Genomic DNA, 19,730 nt, shown 5'->3' on the forward strand with positions numbered 1-19,730 from the left:
AAACTGCTTCACACTTTAGCGATTTTATGATGTGTCCCTTTGACACTAGTTATATTTTAAAACTATATAAAAGTAAAAGTTCGAAGATGCGACAGTTAAGATAAAGGCGTTCGATAGCACCTGCATGGCCGGTTATTGCATTATTTACCTTAACTCACTTAAAATAGGTGCTATTATCTAAATCATTGCATACGAAAGGGAATTCTTAATGTGGTTATCTGGTATGCCAAAGCCATACTGTTGGCTGCCTCCATTACTTGAGTCTATTAAATATAAATATTTTATATAGATTCTTATCAGTATAACACCTTGTTTGTTTGAAAACGTTTCCATTCCGCATCTGCGTTATTGTTGTGTTTGATAGATTGTTTTTTTAATCATAAGGGGTTGAAAGTTAAAATTAATGATGTCAATGAAACGCTGCTATGTGTAATATTAAACTTCTGAAATCCGACGAAGTGCATATTAGATATTTTATTAAAGATTTGATAGTTACGTCAGAGTTATAAATGATTGCATTAAAACATGTTGATGCATAAAAGCCATGTTTTACACCTAAAATCTACAGTAACTCGGACTCAGATAAATATATATTTGTTAGTAAAATAGGTCAGACGCAAAAAATTTATATTTTGGTTAATAATTTGGTTATCCCAATACCACTTAGATTTAGGTTTTGAGTTGCATGATTCAGCAGAATCATAGAAAAAAAAGAAAGAAATTGTTGCCAATTCCTTGTTGCACAACTCATCAGCTATTATAGTTTGAAATTAACATAAAATGAATTCTTAAGAATAAACCCTTAGTAAGCACTTATATAAAGCGATAAATTCCGCAAGGTAATTCCCCATCAAAGGGATGCATTTGTATGCATTATCACGTCAATATTATTGGCTGTATTTATTCGCATCTGCGTGATGGAGGCTTCATCAGATAGCGCCGACCTTCATACAAACATGAGGTCAGGCAAAGTCGTGAAATAAGAACTTACAATAGTACAATGCATGAGAAAGTATTCTAGTATGGAATTATTGTTGAAAAATTACTGGGTCATCAATGTGTCGCCGAACAATGGTGATTGTTCTATTAAATTTGAAATTTTAACCGGTTTTTAAGCGTGGGTAAGACTTGGTGATAATAGATATTTGGAAACTATTCAATAAAAATATTTTAAAGTTGAAATTTTTATAGTGAATATGGGCCGGTATGGAGGTATTACATCAATTACTGAACCGTAAAGGTAACAATAAAAAAATCAGTGGCGCTGCAATTTTTTTACGTCTGGGCCTCAGATTTCTGTCTGTTTCATGATCATTTGTTAATCGAATAGGCAAGTAGGTGGTCAGCCTTTTGTGCCTGACACACGCCGTCGACTTTTTGGGTCTAAATTTACCCTTTGAACGAATGCGTATATAAAGAAAGTCCATTAGAACACCACCCGGGGATCGAACCTACGACCTCAGGGATGAGAGTCGCACGCTGAAGCCACTAGGCCAACACTACTCTGACAAACAAAGGTAACAATATTGAAAAAAATATATATTCCACAACATACAAATTGGGAAACGTGAATAAATATATGTAAGACTTTATTTAATTTAATAACTAACACAATTTAATTGGCTTTTATGGTTTAATTACCATTTCTTAGCTCGTTCTCAGGCGTGTGTAACCACGCCTGTATACTTATTCATGAATGGACTAAATATCTCGATACCTAATCATAATTCCTCGCATTTATTTGCAATGTTTACTATTACTATTAGGATTATGAAATTTAAATATAAAAGTGACAACCAAAAATAATCAGGCCGATTTGTATATAACTTCGTATAACCCCGTCATTCATATAAAATAAATCAGTATTTTAACGAATTTCTCTTTTGTCTTTTTCTGTGAAATTGTGTGTACGCTGTGATGAATAAAGACAGATGAGTGCTACAGTTAAAACGGCATGTATATTAGACGCCTAAATTAAATATTAATAATGAAGGGGTAGCTTGAACGTAAAAACTGAATTATTATTATCTTAATTCAATTTTATCTGTGTACAACAAAACAAACACTATTGTCTATTAAAACACATAGATTTTACCCCGTGGCAGGCGTAAAATTGCTTGTCATAAGTCCAACTTGTTTATTTTCCGCGTCTGACGCACCGACCGCCCGGGTCATCTTCATCTGTCATTTCGGAATTAGAAATAAAAAAACTTATCAAGCACCCAGACATTATCCTTTTCCTAACGCAAACAAGATAGGATTGGTCCAATTTTTTTAAACACCGTAAAAACCGTGTTTTTTATCAATAGCTGTTATTAAAAGGAATTTATAGTTCTCCATTAAGGGATATTTTATAGAGTGGGTATTGTAACAGTTGGCGGCGATTTATAGTGTAATGAGGTCCGGGGATGAATTTATTAGGAATGATGTCGTTATAAAAGAATTTTATGAATTTAAAATAAACTTTACTTTTAACTTAGTTTTTAGAATACAGTTTGAATCGGAGTAATGTTTTTTTATAAATTTTAATATGAATCTTAGAATGCCTTTCGGCTATTTATGAATAAGATAACTAAAAAAGCATAAATTATGAATAATTGTTTATTACTATTCATATATAAGCAATAATAAAACCGTTTTAAAAAAATATAACAACCCATTGCATAACTAATTTGTTCGACACTAATCTTAATATCATATAGTTGTCTATCAACTTGTTGTAGTCTCTCCCTGAGTTATGTAATAAATCACCTATATATCGGTTAGACAAGCTTTGTTAGAACATAATTCTCACCGAAGTTGTCTACTGCCAATTAATCGGCAGAAGAAAAATTTGATTTAAGATCAAGGAAAAGAGCTTACCAATTTTTTTTAAATCACCAACGCACTAGCGAGCTTTCTGGCAGTATTTGTGTCCATTGGCGGCGGTATAACTTAACATCAGGCCGTCTTTTACCCACATTACCATAGCCGAGATTTGCAACGGGCTAATTACAAATGGCGGTTCCTTTAGCGCCTCAAATTGCACTTTATTATTGAATGTTAACAAAGACGATAAATGCAGGTGCATTTTACCGACAGCCTTTCATGTCGCCGGCGTTGCTTATTTCATTAGAGCGAATATGAACATTTTTTAATTGCTAGGAGTTTATGGGCCGCAAATTAGAACCGAAGTTTCAATGTAATTGTTTGTTAGAACGTTTATAGTTACAATGAGAATACATTAATGGTTTATTTAAGACTTGGTCGTGGAAATATCTAGAAGTAAGGAACTTGCTGATATAAAATGCATATTGTAAAATGAAATAGACCACGTCTGTAGTTGCAAACCCAACGAATCCAACGGATTTTTTTACGCTTTTCACCAATAAATAGGTGCTTTCTACGTTTAAAAAACTATATTACTCATCATAGATTTTTAATGTATCTGTGAAATATAACAATTATTGTTGACGAGTTCGCAAAAAGTTAAGCTAAATTATACGAAATCTATGCGAAAACTGTGGGCTAGTTAGATATTATATAAGTACCGACTCAAGGTCAAAACGTATTATTAGCTCTTCTATGTAACGTAAGTCGGTTTTTAAAGCTTTTATTAGCTTTGTAATACTTTGTTTGTAGAAAAATACCGTACTTACACTAGAAGGGCTGTTGTGAAGTAGTTCAATCTGGCAGTTACAGATGGCGTGGTACGAAGACGTGAAATAAACGTTTATTTGTTTTATATTTACGATATAACTAATGATATATCAGTATTATAAATGGCGATAATATAATGATTAAATATTAAACATTGTGCATTGCTCTTTCCTGTAGGTACACTTTTAAACTGTGATTCAAACCCACGACCTGATTGAGTATCTCTCGCTTTAATACTAGGCTAGTAGTTATTATTATCTAAGTTATTTAAAAGAAACATTAGTCTTCATAAATAAACTCATTTTGGCAAAAAAATCTTGAAAAATTTGTAAGCATTCTTTAATTATTTGAGCCATTCATCTTACTCTCGTGATGAAGTACTTTCGCAACTTTTTTGTCAGTTACATTGTTTATGTTTCAATTTACTTGACCTCACGGAAATCTCTTTTAAGTTTGTACCTACTTTTGAATTGGTTTACGTTTGTCGAAGAATAGATAACCTAGTTTTGGTTTTAGTAGTTTTATATAAGAGAGAAACGGATTTTAAAAAAAACATGATAAAACCAAAAGAACAAAGGCGACTACAAACGCAAGTTTTTGAATCAGTCAGTTGAATCAGTGGACTTCGTCCCAAAAAATTACTGCTACTGAAGAGAAGACCATCCCAAAAACGCCGTTAATTCACGCACTCATATTTGGACTCCTTTAAAATTGCAACGTCTGATGATTATGTGGAAGTTTCTAATGTAGGTCACCTACGCCTACTCTCTAACTCCTGTAACTCCTATTACCGAACTTTAAAAAACTAGTCTTATCACTACAATCCAGTCCGCTTAAGGTTCTATTGTTTATATTTATCCAATATTGAATTTACTTGAATCAACGGAATCATTCTGCTGAAGCAATGGGCTCAGAAGACCGTGGCATGAGTTTTGTGTTGTGTGCCTTTTGATAGTTATGTTCATATACCGCTATCATATTTATTTATTTACAGCATATATGTCAAACAATAGTTATTATTTATATACTAACTTACCTTATATACCATAAACTACTTTTATTACTTCTTACAAATTTTATGACTTAATGATATGCTCGCACACAACAATGCTAACGGAGGACAATTCGTAAACATCTAAAACCTAACTTAAATGCTTTAGATAATCCAGTAGAAATGAGCCTCGGAGGCGGTTATTAACTTTATCAACCATAAGTTATAATTTTCACGTCATTATGATCGAGGTCGAACCGAAACGGGTAAGCCGTTTTCGATGAATCAGGTTCTTTTGGGACGTAGATCTATTATTTATTTTCACAACATCAATTAATTATATATAATATTTGTTTATCCATTAAATTTCTAGAAGTTTCATGAACTAACTAACTTTAAGTTATACGGAAAAATGTAAAAAGATATTTACATACCTTTATCAATATAATAAATATCTCCTAACCAGGTCTGCACTGTCCCACGTGGAGCGAATGGAATAAATTAAGATTTCTACCCGCTGAAAAAAAATTTTTGAATGATTATTTCTTAAGTAAAACAATATTATAAGGTCTTTACAGTAAAATCCGAAGTTATAAAAATCCCACAGCGTTTACAGAAGAGCGAACAAATCGGCTCGATATATTGTGAGCTTGCTATGTGTTTACGACTGTTGACAGTCAAGAAAAAAAGCAAAGGGCTCGAATTAACAACTGTAACATCGTCTTATTATGCTTTATTATTTACTCAACTTTACCCATAATATCTTCAGTATTAACGATTCTAGAATAAAGAAGTATAAACCGAACCGCATTAATTGCCGAGTCACCTTGAAATGTTTAAAATAAAATGAAACTTCAAATCTCATGGCATTTTATTCATAAGCTTACAAAGGAGATCTGACAGTTGGCAGCCAACAAATTGAGGGGTAGAGTGACTCAGCTGTATTACACTATTGCCTTTTTTGAGTACCATTGATTCAACTTGCTAATGGATTTTTATTTTCTTGAGAATCATGACTTTAAATATTAGCTTGCAAAATGCAGATTTCGACAAATTGCAAGCCGTAAGCTTTTTTATTTTAAACAAAGATATAATGCCTATAATCGAGTAGGAAGGATTCATTGTTTATATATTTAATATCACGACCTCCGACGGAAGTGAAGGCCTCCTCCAAATTCTTCCATTTGTCTCTTATCTTCGCTAATCTTTCCCCACTCTTTTTCTTCATCTTTCCAGGGGGTTTATTGATACTAAACTAGAACATGATTACGAAACTGCCTTATGCTAAACCCAAAATTCGTACGACGTGTGTCAGGCACATATAGTTGTTCCGTGATAAAGAAAAATGATAAATCAGCAAATACATATTGTAAAATAAAATTATACGCAATTTCGACAGATGTTGTAGACATATCGTATGGAATAAACACCCAGCTTTTGAATATTGACAATTTAAGTCTAGCGTGGTCTACTATCACGCCATCATCAAGCAAATATATTTGAAATTTAAATAGAATACCAAAATCGACGTTTACATAAATCTTCGTTGCAACTGTGCTGTTTACACATGAATCACCCTACTGGACTTCAGTATTCCCATGTCTATCATATAATTATACACGAAAAAAGTATCCAGGTATGTGCTGCGAGGAATCAACTGCATTTTTTGTATGATATTTCCGGTGCAGTCATGCTTAAACGTGTGTTATTATGGTAATCATTGTTTCGTAGCGTATATTTTTCATTTTTCCATTGCAGTGACTCAGGAATCAATAATTTGTCAAAGGTTATCAATTGAGGAAGAAATTTTGTTTGGACTTTGGTAGAGATCAAAAAGGGTCGGGTACATAAGCGGATACAAGGGATACATTCAGTCTCTTGTAGAAGTAAATTTATTTTGCACTCGCTCTAAAATGAGACTGAATTAAGCCTCATACGGAGCCCAACACTTTGGAGCCCAATAAATCTAAATTGCACTGATATTCGTAAAGCCACAAGCTATACGTAATATGAAGCCCAGGTTTCTATAAGCCTTTTTGTGTCATCTATCTGGTACGCAAAACCAAGATTCGCATTAAAATATACTCCCAGACCTTTGACCTCTTAGACTCTAGCCATCGTCAGACCACTAATGGTATATCGAGTGGGCAATCGTGCTCTCGAGGATATTATGATTTTGCATATCGCCAAATTCAACTTTAATCTATTTCTCTTGCTCCAATTAACCACACGATCAATGTCTCCAATACCTTGTCTGAAATACCTTTTCTGTACTTGACATTATAGCTACCGGCCTTTGCTGTTCTACATTATCACGGCATCCTGCTTTAGGAACTAGAATTACCCGACTGCTTTTCCAACATGCTGGAAATGTTGCTGCTTTGAGACACAGGTTTTGTATGTGGAGCAGTGGTTCAGTAAGTACAACGCCATCCGGGCCTGCTGCCTTTTTTTGGCTTAAGTCGCTTAAGTAACTCTTGCAGCTCCGTTTACCCACTCCGGCAACAGCTGTTCTGACTTTAAGCTTTGGGGTTTGTGTAAAATACTCGGTAAATGCTTTACACACCTATCAGGGGTCCTCTTCGGTCTCGATAATACCCGTTCTCTATTGGCTCTGTTACTATTAATGAACCTCCAGAATGACTTCTGATCTTCAATTACATTTGATTCAACAGCCTTAGTCTAATTTTCAAGACCCAAATTAATTATTTTCTTGATTTCAGGCTAAACTCTTCGTAATATCCTGGGGATTGAGTGACCTTGTATCTCTTACGCAGCGTGGCTTTTTGTTTAATTCTTTTAATGACCTCCTTTGTGTACCTTGAGTATCCTAGGTTCCTCGATTTTTTGTTTTCGAAGTTAACTTTTAATAGAAGTAATTGAGACTCAGACTTAAATCAGTCGAAATCAGACCAAACCACTTCTCTTGGAATACAATGAACTAATACTAATGCAATTTACTAAAATCACATTTCTTAAAATTCCAATGAAACAAGCGCTCATCCGTTTTAGCCGGGGCATCCTTTGCAGAAACCACCCAATGTAAAAATTGGGTAAATTCTGCAGCCGTTAAAAATGTAAGTAATCAATATGAAATGAAACATATTACTTCTAAATTCAAGATGAAGATATTTAAACAGCGAAATAATCGTGAAATATGAAAATTCCGCACGAGCTATGCGTAGGCGCACTTTCGACTTGAACACTATTTCGCTCTACAAGTTTATAATACTCTATCTTAACTCGGACAAGCGCTATCATTCATCTTTCCAATCCCTTTGAATTATTGTATGAGCTCGGTTTCCTGTTTCTGTAACCCACATACAAATTAGATTACAAACTACGTTCATTTCTATCGGAAATATCTCAATTTAGACTTAAATTCAAACTGTACGGCGGCTCCTTAGATGTTTGAAAAATATAAAGGAAATGTTTATAATTAATGTTTTATGCATGTGCATGTGCAGAAAGTTCTTAGTAAACATTGGGTAATAAAAAAATTACCGATAAAGCATATGTTAAGATTTAAACTGATACACAGAAATAACTTTATTGATTTTTAAATAAATAATATACTAACCCTAACTAACTGACGTGAGACTTATCTTAAATTATAGTGATTTATGTGACTTTTTACTTTCTATCTTTAATGTATCTTTAATATTTTATTCCTGTTTAGTTTTTGTTTTAATAACTGTGTATTACATGTATTTTGCACTACTTGCCTATCTTATTTAATACATTTCTTTTTTCTCTACTCACAGTGGTTGCCTGGAAGAGATCGCTCGTAAGCAATAAAGCCGCCAGTTGCCCTCCTTTTGATTTAATTATGTTAATTTTAATTTTTTTTTGTAGTGTCACTTTGTTACTTTAAATAAAATAATGATTTCATATTGCTGCTAGTAACTCTCGAAGCTGATATTTCTTCCTATGATTCACTTATCATTTGCAATTGTAAAGACATCATACATACCACCACCCTTTTATGCCATATGTACTAACTACTAAGCGACGGAGACGTCTAAAGCGTTAGCTTCAGATTTTATATTAAATAAGTTGTATAAGAAGAATGAAAGTTATTGATTGTAATATTCTTTTCAAATGTAAATTGGACTTTGAACTGACTACGTAGTTAAAGTCACATTGAGATCCTTAAGAATAACAAATATTTACAGAAAATTCCATCACCAAAATATCAAAGCACTGATTTTCGAAGCAAAACATTATAATTCATTGGAATGTCGAGATAGTTTGCGCAATAAAAACTTTCATTCCGACACTCAGTCATGCTCAATGGACAGGACGGGATAATCAAATCATCCAAGAGTTCCTCTCACAATTTTTTGTAGATTCGTGACAGTATTTCTGATGCGATTTATTCCTTCTCGGTTTCCCATAACCCAATTTCACTTTCCCTGAACTGTTTACATCTTGTCATCGTAATACTTCTGAATGCTCAGATCAAACAAACGTGAACTGATTGCATTAGAGATTCGTAAGAAGTGTTCGCATTTATGTAATTGATTTTGATTTTTTTTTTAGGTTTTACTAACGCCCCGTTCCGATTTCGCATTATATTCCAACTAATTTTCACGAGATTGTCTTTTTAAATAGAATATATTATTAATAAAACAAACGAATTAATTAAATTATTCCTTGTCATTTGCGTATCATTTATATAATTTCATCTTATTAGTCTGGACGAAATGTATCGCCTTAATTAAAAAATACGTAGAATTGGGCTTATCAATTCGAAGTAAAACGTGACGATATTACGGAAGTTGTTACAATAAATTTATAAAGCACGCTTTGTTAACAATAATTCTATTCTCATCACTTTTTCAAGAAATGTTATCTTCGAAACTCGTTACCGGATTTGGGTTCCAAAATGCTAACTATAAGTTTATTTGTTGTGAACGATTTGAAAGTACAATTTGTTTAGATCTCGTGGCAATTATTGTATTTTATTAAATGGTTAATTAAAAAAAATGATAATAATAAATGTTATCATGACGGCAAGGCTTTTTGTACTTTATTCTAAGTTTACGACATTGTTTTCGATTGGAAGACCAACATAACTTTGTTGTTAGTTGTATTGTTATGTCATCAAGGTTCTTTATTAGGTAGTGCCATAGCCAGACAAATATTTATTAAATTAAGCAAATTATAGTACCAGGGCTGGGTTATAGATAAACGTTTGTTGCTTTTTCAATGTATCTTTAAAAAGAGTGGTGGGGAGTTCAATCAATTTCTCGTCCTGTACTGTTTAAAACGGACGAGAACTGGATTTATTGTATTTGAGAACTGATTGAAAATTGATATTTTTATAAGTGAAGAAAAGTTACCAAAAATTTTATGGACACAAATTGAATAATTTTCCTAATAATGTAGGTAAGATCCAATACTAAAACTATTTTAAGGCCTAGTCAAATGAACAATCATCGCTGGTTCAATTCTGTCTTTGTATAGCCAATATTATTATCCTCGTTGTAACAATTCATCTACGTCAAAACAACTCGTTCTCATGCTCTCATTCCACCAATAGCATTGCCAAGACTCACGATAACCATCTTTCCGTCACGAACCAATTTCAAAGCGCTTCTGCTGACCGGACACATACATGAGTGTTCTTCAATCTTTATTCATTGTGTTAAGGTGCATTTTGGCCCGTTAAATCTTTTGATGTTAGTAATCTCGGTTTGAGGTATGACCTCTACCAAGTGTGAACCGTCATGTTGCACCAGCGGGTGGCTTGATATTGTCGAAATCGGTACGGACCTCGGATATCAGACGTCGATCATGTGCCACAGAAAAATGTTATCTGATTCGATTCGTTGCTGTGATCAGTCATCTTTTGTCGTTTGGACAAACAAAATATCAATCTTATGGTTTCTTTGGAGGTGCAGGTAGAATAAAACATTGTTGATATAGCGTGTATTATGAATATTAAAATGACATCTATATGAACTTACTACATCTGTTGATCAGTGGTGACACTTGCTTTGCCGATGAGGACTATCTTCTCCCTAGGCATCGACCCGACTTTACACATATAAACAAACACAATAATTGAAAAAATATTAAATGGTATCTTGTGTACTGTTATCTTATGAGAACTTAAAAATACTTTTGATTCATTTCTTAAACATGTTTTACTTCACCACTGCATTAAAAAATGGACAAATAATTTACGAATTTATCTGAAATAACTAACCAACAAAGTAACAAATTTATGCGCACAAAGGAATGCCTTATTTGGACCATATTATACAGCAACCAGTCTATAAACTTAACAAATAAAAATAAATTTTAAAGTTTATGTACAGTAGTCCAAATTTACTATAAATTAGATTAGGTTCATATAGTTGTACTTTATAAAATTATTGGTGAGTGTACCGATGTTTGGTATGCATATTTTAAATGTTACTATATTATTTATTTTAGTTATAGTATATAGTTATTATTATTATGTTCCATACAAACAATGCAACTAATAAAAGCATTTTTACTAAAATCTTTAAAAATATTATTTATTAAGAGATTTATAATTATGGATCTCATTTAGCCAGTCGGGTTACAACCGAGTGCTTGGTTTGCTTACGGGACATAATACAAAGACTGGGGCCGTTATCATTATATTATATAATTCTGCTACCGTAACCAGACTACTCACTTTCAATTTCTTATCTAACAGGAATTGAATAGTCACTATTAGCATCACTAGAAAAGGTTATATTTTCTTATCTACATTGAAGGTGAGTCAAGGGTGTATGGAACCGTGAAATCCTGATAATATAACCGGACGTTGATAATAGGTATCGATTAGAGTGCCTTTGACAAATCCATTTTAGATGACGCACTAGATAAGTGCAAGATAAGAGCCTAAAGGGTTTTTGGTGCAATAAAATATATAACAGTGTGAGGTCGATCAACAGGTTTGGTATTAATAAAGTTATATACCCAGTATCTTAATAAACTGATTTTTATTACTATTTATTATTTATAGATAAGATATAACGGAAGGTCTCAGTTTTGCTTTGCTGTCGTATAATAAGATAAAAATAAATCAATGGCGCTACAACTTTATAGGTCTGGGCCCCAGATTTCTGTATGCGTTTCATGATCATTTGTTAATCGAATAGGCAAGTAGGTGATCAGCCTTCTGTGCCTGTCTCCTTTCTAGTCTAAGGCAAGCGGATTTCCTCACAATGTTTTCCTTCACCGTTCGAGCAAATGTTAAATGCGCACGTAGAATGAAAATCTATTGGTGCACAGCCACTAGTCCAACACTGCTCGACTGTCGTATAAAACCTAGTTCAAAAAAGTTAATTGTGAGTTTTAAATTAGTTGGCCTTATTAAACAAACATGTCAAAAAGATATCAAATTCATATTAGTAGCATAGTTTTGATAATTTTAAGCGATGGTAAAGTAAACAAAGCCATATGCGCTCTAGTGGAATTTACTGAAAAAGTCAAACCTACGCCATATGACGCACTGACACTTCGAAAAAAAAATACTGGCCATACCGACAGAAGGTCAAATGCATAACTAGATTCGAATTTCGAATAGTATTGTAAATCTCCTTTATGGCTACGTATAGCCGTGACGGTTGAGTTATGACTTGGGAGCCTCTACCTGGCTTGGGTCGATCATTATAGCCTACGATTGTCGGCGAGCCGAAATTATTTTTCGATCTTTTTTAAATGCATTTCTCAAAATCGGACTTAACAGTTATTCTTGGTTTTGTTACTTTAGCGGTATTACAAAAAGCAACATTAGAGCAGAACGTTGTTAAAATCATGTTATAAAATGTACAAAGTATGTATGTCTGTTTTTATAACGATTTATATTAATGTCAAAACAAAACATTTACTTTAGACAAGAGTTTGTGAAGTAAAACTCAAATTTCCCATTATAAAAAATTATTGATTCAAATTTAACTAAGGTGTAATCAGTATGAATTTAAATGAACTTAATAAAGCTCTATCTAGATTATTTGTTGAGGATTCTTATAAAAATACAGAAGGTAAGGTAATATTCTTTATTATGATTCGTTTGCGAGTTTAACAGTTTACATTTTTACATATTGTTATTATTAATTGATCACATAAGGATATCAATGCAGAACACATTAACAATACAAACAATGAAAATAAGTCTAAATACTGTTATATGTAACCAAAATATTATATTCCAAATAACAATATATTATTATCAGAATCGTTACAATAATAGTGTTTAGTTACATCTGATTATGTGACCAACTATATACCTACAACAATTCATATAGATATTAACTCCTATCTAATGACTAGTAACCTAAACAGAAATCAACTCTCTATACATATACAATTTTTAATTACAATTATTTACAAAATATTTGGTAACAATGAGATATAATATCTATAGCAAAATACTTAAGTCACATTTATACTGGCAAATAGTAACTTAAACTATATTACAATTCAGTCTTAATAGATATTATGTATTGTAATTCATTAAAATAGTTTTACAATGCAAATATTTGAAATACAAGGCATCATTAAACATACGCGATAATTTAACAACAGTCTCCTTAAAATTAAGAATATAAATATTATTACAACTTACAAGGAACGTCAATCGAACAATTATTTGGCCGGCTATAATCACGACTCAATAAGGCATTGCCAGAAGAGGCAACAGTATACACATGTGCTTGGAATGTAGCGACCCATTAGGAGATAACGAGCTGACTTTTGAAACATGTTATCTGTGTACGCTCGGATGGCTTTGAGGTAAGCAATCGTGTATTGAAGAACGGGGTTGTAAGTATCCCTGTTCATCGAGCATCGAGGGTGAGTGGGTCTGATGCTTACGTAACGAGTTAGGTGGCCTCGGCCGGCCGCCTGCGCCATATGGCTGCTCGTAATTTTGTGTGTCAATTGATATGTAACTATGGTGTGGATTATCCAAGTCCTGTATCTGGCTTGTGAGTGTAGTGTTGGTTAACATAGATGTATCGTCTTCGACATTAATACCTACGTTGGTCACTGTGGGTGTTTGGGGAGGTATGGCATCGTATTTATACCATAGCTCGGGCGCAGTGGGTGATGCAGTGTACCTAGACGGATGGCGCCTAGCGTTAGGACAAATACTGTGATTGTAATTCATGTTATCCTTATTCCAATGTAAATTTGAGATATCAGGCATCAAAAATCTCATTTTCTCCCAAAATTTCTTTTCACCCCATAAAAGCACATTGCAGGTCTTTAAATAATTTTGAAATTCTAAATCTAAATTGAGGGCGCTGATATCGGTCGTCAATACAAAAACAACCCTATGTCTCCTGATAGAAGGATGAATTGAAGTTATCACGTGTTTAAGCGCGGCTTTGAATGACATTTTAGACCATTCGTTTTGTAAAAAATTAAAAGAAATAAATATTAAAATTCTTTTCGAGGATTCGGAAGCGTTATTTATTTGTTCTAATAAATAGTTTTCTGGTGCGTTTTGTAAGTCTCTGTAGTGAAAGCACATAGTGTATCCGCAGTGCTCCAATTCCGGCGCCACTACTTTGGTTACAAAATCGTCATCTAATAAACTGTATACTGCATAGCCATCATACATCCTATCTCTATCAAGTTCACTTTCCTGAATAGACGCACTTTTGAATAACCTTACACCATACTTGGAATGAGCCCATAAACGTACGTTTTGTCTAAAGGAAAATGCTAAAGCTCCAAACAATAAAATCAGGATTACACTTATAAGGACTACAGCTAAGAGGGGTACAAAGTTCAATTTAATTGTGCTCACTTCATCATATTGGAACGGCTGATTTTCAGTGGGAATAGTATTGTCATTTACACTACTTGAGTCACGACACTTGTCCATTACGTCGAACACTGTCAGGTTGGAACTTAGTTCATTTTCACTAGCACACAACATTTCTGAAGGGTCCTCGTTATATTTCTTTAACCAGTTCACCAAAGGCAATACATTATCACACGCGCAAGTAAATAAATTACCTCGCACACGAACACTTTCTAAATGTACGATATGAGCTAGCTTCTTGTCGAGATTCAATATCTTGTTTCCTTGTAAGTGGATGATTCGAAGTGAAGATAAGCTTTCGAATGAGTTATTTGCCACACTAGTTAAAAGGTTATCGTTTAAATATAACTCTCTTAAGTGCTTAGTCTGAGAAAATTCCCCACCGGCGACTTCAGTAAGATGATTATTTTCCAAATGTAAAACATTCAAAGAATGGAGTCCATTAAATGTATCATTATCTATTGAGGCGATATTACTATTATTTAAGTATAATTTATGAAGCTTTTTCTTGCCTATAAATAGATGGCTGTTCAAGGAGGCAAAATCATTGCCGTCTAAATAAAGTTCAGTAGCGTCCATTGGAATCTTTTCGGGAATATCTGTGTATCCAGCGTTAGAACAATCAATTACATTAGAATTCCAATTGCTGTCATGAAAACAAGAACAACCTTCAGGACATGTCATTTTACAGTCGCAGGCTTCGAAATCACAACAAAAGCAGCTCGAGGAACAATGCGTCTCATAGGAACAAAGGAACTGCGTTTCAGGAACATCCATTAAGTTTGATTTTCCTCCGTATTTATTATTTACAACTTCGCATGTAACTGACTCTAAGTCAACAAATCTAGGATATTGCCTCATGTGATTCCATAAATTTATTTTTTGCAGCCATATCATATGACAGTTGCATACAAATGGATTATTTCCGATGAAAAATTTTGGCAAAAATCTGTGCTTTGGAATATGGGGTAATGTGAATGCAGACAGTTCAACTGTCCGTAATTTATTATCTGTCAATATAACTTTTTCTAAGTTCTTTTTTTGTAGGAATGTACCTGGCTGGATTGTGTGAATTTTGTTGTTATTCAAAAAGAGGACCTCTATAGAATCAGGTACTGACTTTTCATCTACGTTTTCCATTGTATTAAAACTGACATCAAGCATACGAATATTTGATTTGAAATCATTTTCGTTCTCAAGCTTAGTAATATTGTTTTTGTGGATATCCAGCCATTCTAAAGTCTCAGGCATGTAACTGTAGTCAAAATATATAAGTTTGTTGTCGGATATGTTAAGCCAACCCAAAGTGCTCAGTTTGTTAAAAACACCTCGTATATCTGAAAGTTTATTTCCGTCGAGACGAATAGCTTTCAGCGTCGGATTTGAAAGAAATGCGTCTTGTTCGATGGTTTCAATTTTATTTGATGCTAAGTTTAGAACTTGTAATGATGGTAATGTACTGAAAGTGTCTTTCGGTATACTAATTATGTGGTTGTCAACAAGTCGCAAGCCATAAAGTTCCTCAAGGCCCTCAAAAGATGCATTAGAAATTTTCGTTATATTGTTTTTGCCAATGTCAAGGGATTTTAAAAATCTAAGTTTTCGTATTCCATCGGGAACGTAGTTTAAATTATTTCCATTTAATCCCAAATCTTGTAAATACGTTATATTTTCGAATGACCTCTCATGAATAGTTGTGATTTGATTATTATCTAAATAAAGTTGGCTTAGAACAAATAGATTAGAGAAAATATGTTCATTCAAATGAATAATTCTGTTGTCTGACATAGATAATTGATGTAAATTTTTCAATTCCGCAAAAGCGCCATTACTTATTATCTCAATAGCATTATTATCTAAGTTTAAGACCTGTAGATTGTTAAGATCTTGAAATGATTTTGGATCTAGTCGTACTAAGGAGTTGTGAGACAAGTTTAAAATTACTAATCGAATTAAGCCGGCAAACGTGTCTCTGTTCACCCAATCATTGGTTAGTCGATTCCTAGATAAATCCAATTTCTCAAGTTGATCAAGTCCTTCCAACAATCCCGGTGCCAGCACGGAAAGCGAATTATTTGCTAATGAGATTTCTTTTATAACGCGTGAAGACTGAAATAGTTCTGGAGGAACGGCGACTAACTTGTTTCCGGATAAGTTTAGAATCTTTAATGAATTCAGTCCCACAAAAGCTCTATCTCCAATTTCATTAATTAAGTTGTTGTGAATCTTTAAGACCTCTAAAGATCTAAGGCTTGAAAGACCGTTATCAGGAAGCCGCAACACGTTGTTATGAGACAAATCCAACATTTTTAGGCCAGTGTTGCATGACTTTCCAGGGGCTATAGGGCCCTTGCCCCAGTCCGAAAATCCTATTTCAGAAATATCTTGTATTTTATTGTTAGTTAAGTTTAAAGATTCCAAACTAAAGAGTGGACAAAACACTTCTGAGGGTAACATATAAATGTTATTGTCACCTAAGTCTAGTGAACGCAGTTCCATTAATCCTCGGAAACTCTCAGCGTGAAATTCCATTGTCATAGCAGGCCAGTCTGTATTGTATGAACGGAGAGTAAGGCTAGTTAAATCGCGAAGAGGTGATAATACAGTAGCTGGGACATATCGTATCTTACAGTATTCCATACGCAAGTCTTCAAGTTTGCGCAACTGGCCCAAAAAACTACCAGTATTCATATGTAGTGAGCTCTCAAAGAAAAGCAAATCGGTGCATGTAAGTTTCAACTTGTTTATATTGTATGCTTGGGCTGTTGTTATGTTCTTAAAGAGCATGTCAGCTGATCCTATTGTTTTGATATTACATGTAAGAAAGTTCGATTCACTCAACTTTGTATCCGAATAGTCCCATTGACAGCCACCAGGGGCGGGCGGCGCAGAACGTGCGCGCGCACCGGCCACCGCCACCAAACATATCCAAAGTTTTAAACTCATTCCATATAAGTTTTTCGTCATGTTTTCACAGTAACACAGTTCATTGGAAACTTTTTATCACTTAAAGTTATAGTTTTAAACTTGTTATCACTCAAAGTCAATGTTATAAATCAAGTATCTTTGTTTACACTAAGTTTTAGAGCGAACGTAAACAAATACTGCGCGATCGCGGCAAAACTTTTGACACAGCCATACTCCCCTGCGGTCTGGCGGTAACTGACCTACGTAAGTTTGAACGAAAGCGTGTCTATGCGGGAGGGGGGTGGTGCACAACCGTCGGGTGGGATAGCGCAGCAGCTTACAACAGATGGCACGCGTGTTTTTAGACACTCAAAAATATTGCTTGAAGTCTTAGGTCTGCGTGATTCGTTGAACACAGCTACTCAAGTTACATCTTTAAGGAGGTCGTATTAGGTTTTTAAACAGTAGCTGATAGAGACAACAGTTTTGTTATTGTTCAACTTTTATTGGCTACTAGATTACATTGGACATCTGTGTAGTAAGTGTAGCCATGGTTAATATTTAGTTAAGTGTAGAGATAGATGTTAAGAACATCAACGTAAATTATTATAATAATTACGATTATATAACTCGCGTGATATAAACTGAATAATTTTAAATATTTAAATAAAAACGTATAAATACATTATATACTAGCAAAATGAATATCATAATACTTTAATTTTATAACTCCTACAATTATATAATAAAAAATATTTCATAATGTTTGGTATGATACAGTTATCTGAAACTATTTTACATTAAAATAATTACCTAGGATTAATAATTTTTGAAACGGAAATGATGAATTGATTTGAATGTGGGTGGACATTTTATTAGGCTTTACCTCAGTCCGTCTTTCATAAAGCATACAATTGATGGTGATTGACAGTTTCATAAGCACATTGAAATCAAGATAAAGGAATGAAGTTTAAAAAATCTGGGACACGTGTTGTCCTTTGAGAATTGCAATGGAGAAAATTTTTAAGATATTTTAGACTGTTAGTATTTAAAAATCGTATACCTTTGGGAATCATTTAATTAAGAGCCTAATTTTACTAACATCTCTTGTCTACTAGACTACAATAAATATAAAAGTGTTTGCTTAAGTAAATTGTAAGCAACAAACTCACAAACTAGCAAGCAAGCTTTAATAAACAATAAATTTTCGAAACATAATCATTATTAAAAAAACTAATAGAAAACGTCTTAAAACTATTTACTTCAAATGTCATTAGCCTGAAAATAACGACTCGTAATTAGTGGCATTAAAATGATTAAGAGCGATTTACACTGAATTTCAAATAAAAACAGTATCTTACATAAGTTATGATTTCCGGTAGAACGGTTACTCAAAATGTATATTTGTACATGGAATTCTAAAGTTTTTTTATTTAATGTTATTTGTTAATACAAATTCGATTATCTCAATGCCAATTTTATTTCTATTAGCTATAAGCTATTGTTTTTATTGTAACTATGTAGGTTAAGAAAATTGTAAATACTGTATATATATGATTGTTATGTTTACTAATAAGCATTTATCAAATAATCATCACACCTTTAGCTTACAGCTTAGCTTTAGCTTACATATACAATACAGAAAATTTATTTCTGAAGCTAAGTGCGCCATCTCTGCCTAGCATTAGCTGACTTTACATATCAGCTTAGTCTTCCATTATACTTAAAATTAAAATAAATATAAGTATGGTGATATAGTATACAATTATTAACTTTATTATTCATTTATTTAGTTCAAGACAAGCCCTTGTTATGTAGATTAGAATAACTCCGCCACTTCTTTTAATCGCGAAATATTAAGTTTTACAAGAGAAAGACCTGTAACCATTACCTTGCATTTCACCTGAAATTAAAATGAGGAATTATTATTAGTACTAAAAAATATTTTATATCTTATATTTTATATTATATGCGATAAAATCGTTATATTTGCTAGTTAACTGAAAAAACACGTCCATTGAGTATTATCGTGAGTCACCGAAAGTCATCATGTTATATCACGTGCGTGTCGAATTGCATCTACCGTGGGAGACGCTTCAAGCCTACAACTTATCTCCTTTTATTTTTCTTAATCCATCAAAACGAGGGTCTACCATTTTATGCAAGGAACGTGTTCGCAGAGAACGAATATTTAACTGACTACAGAAGAGCCTACTGTATAGTAAACTTATTATTTTTATAAAAATAAAAATTATTATTTTAAATAAACATCTGTGGTACAACCTTTTAAGGTCTGGGCCTCAGATGTCTATATCTGTTTTATGATCACTTTTCAATCTTATAGGTAATGATCAGCCTTCTTTTCTTTTCTTTGTT

The 19,730-nt window shown here is 33.3% G+C and overlaps 1 protein-coding gene across 1 annotated transcript; it reads right to left on the reverse strand.

Annotated features, from left to right (window-relative positions):
• Nucleotides 1-12,868: 12,868 nt before the first annotated feature.
• Nucleotides 12,869-17,591, reverse strand: LOC123713391 (toll-like receptor 6). The gene has a single exon (XM_045667019.1). It carries the CDS (start codon nucleotides 17,412-17,414, stop codon nucleotides 13,380-13,382), a length of 4,035 nt encoding a protein of 1,344 aa, XP_045522975.1. The 5' UTR covers nucleotides 17,415-17,591; the 3' UTR covers nucleotides 12,869-13,379.
• Nucleotides 17,592-19,730: the final 2,139 nt, after the last annotated feature.

The sequence above is a fragment of the Pieris brassicae genome, chromosome 8, assembly GCF_905147105.1.
Source record: "Pieris brassicae chromosome 8, ilPieBrab1.1, whole genome shotgun sequence".
Taxonomy (NCBI): domain Eukaryota; kingdom Metazoa; phylum Arthropoda; class Insecta; order Lepidoptera; family Pieridae; genus Pieris; species Pieris brassicae.

Excerpts from the sequence above, each read along its gene's own strand:
- LOC123713391 (XM_045667019.1), bottom strand. The coding sequence starts at position 17,414 with ATGACGAAAAACTTATATGGAATGAGTTTAAAACTTTGGATATGTTTG.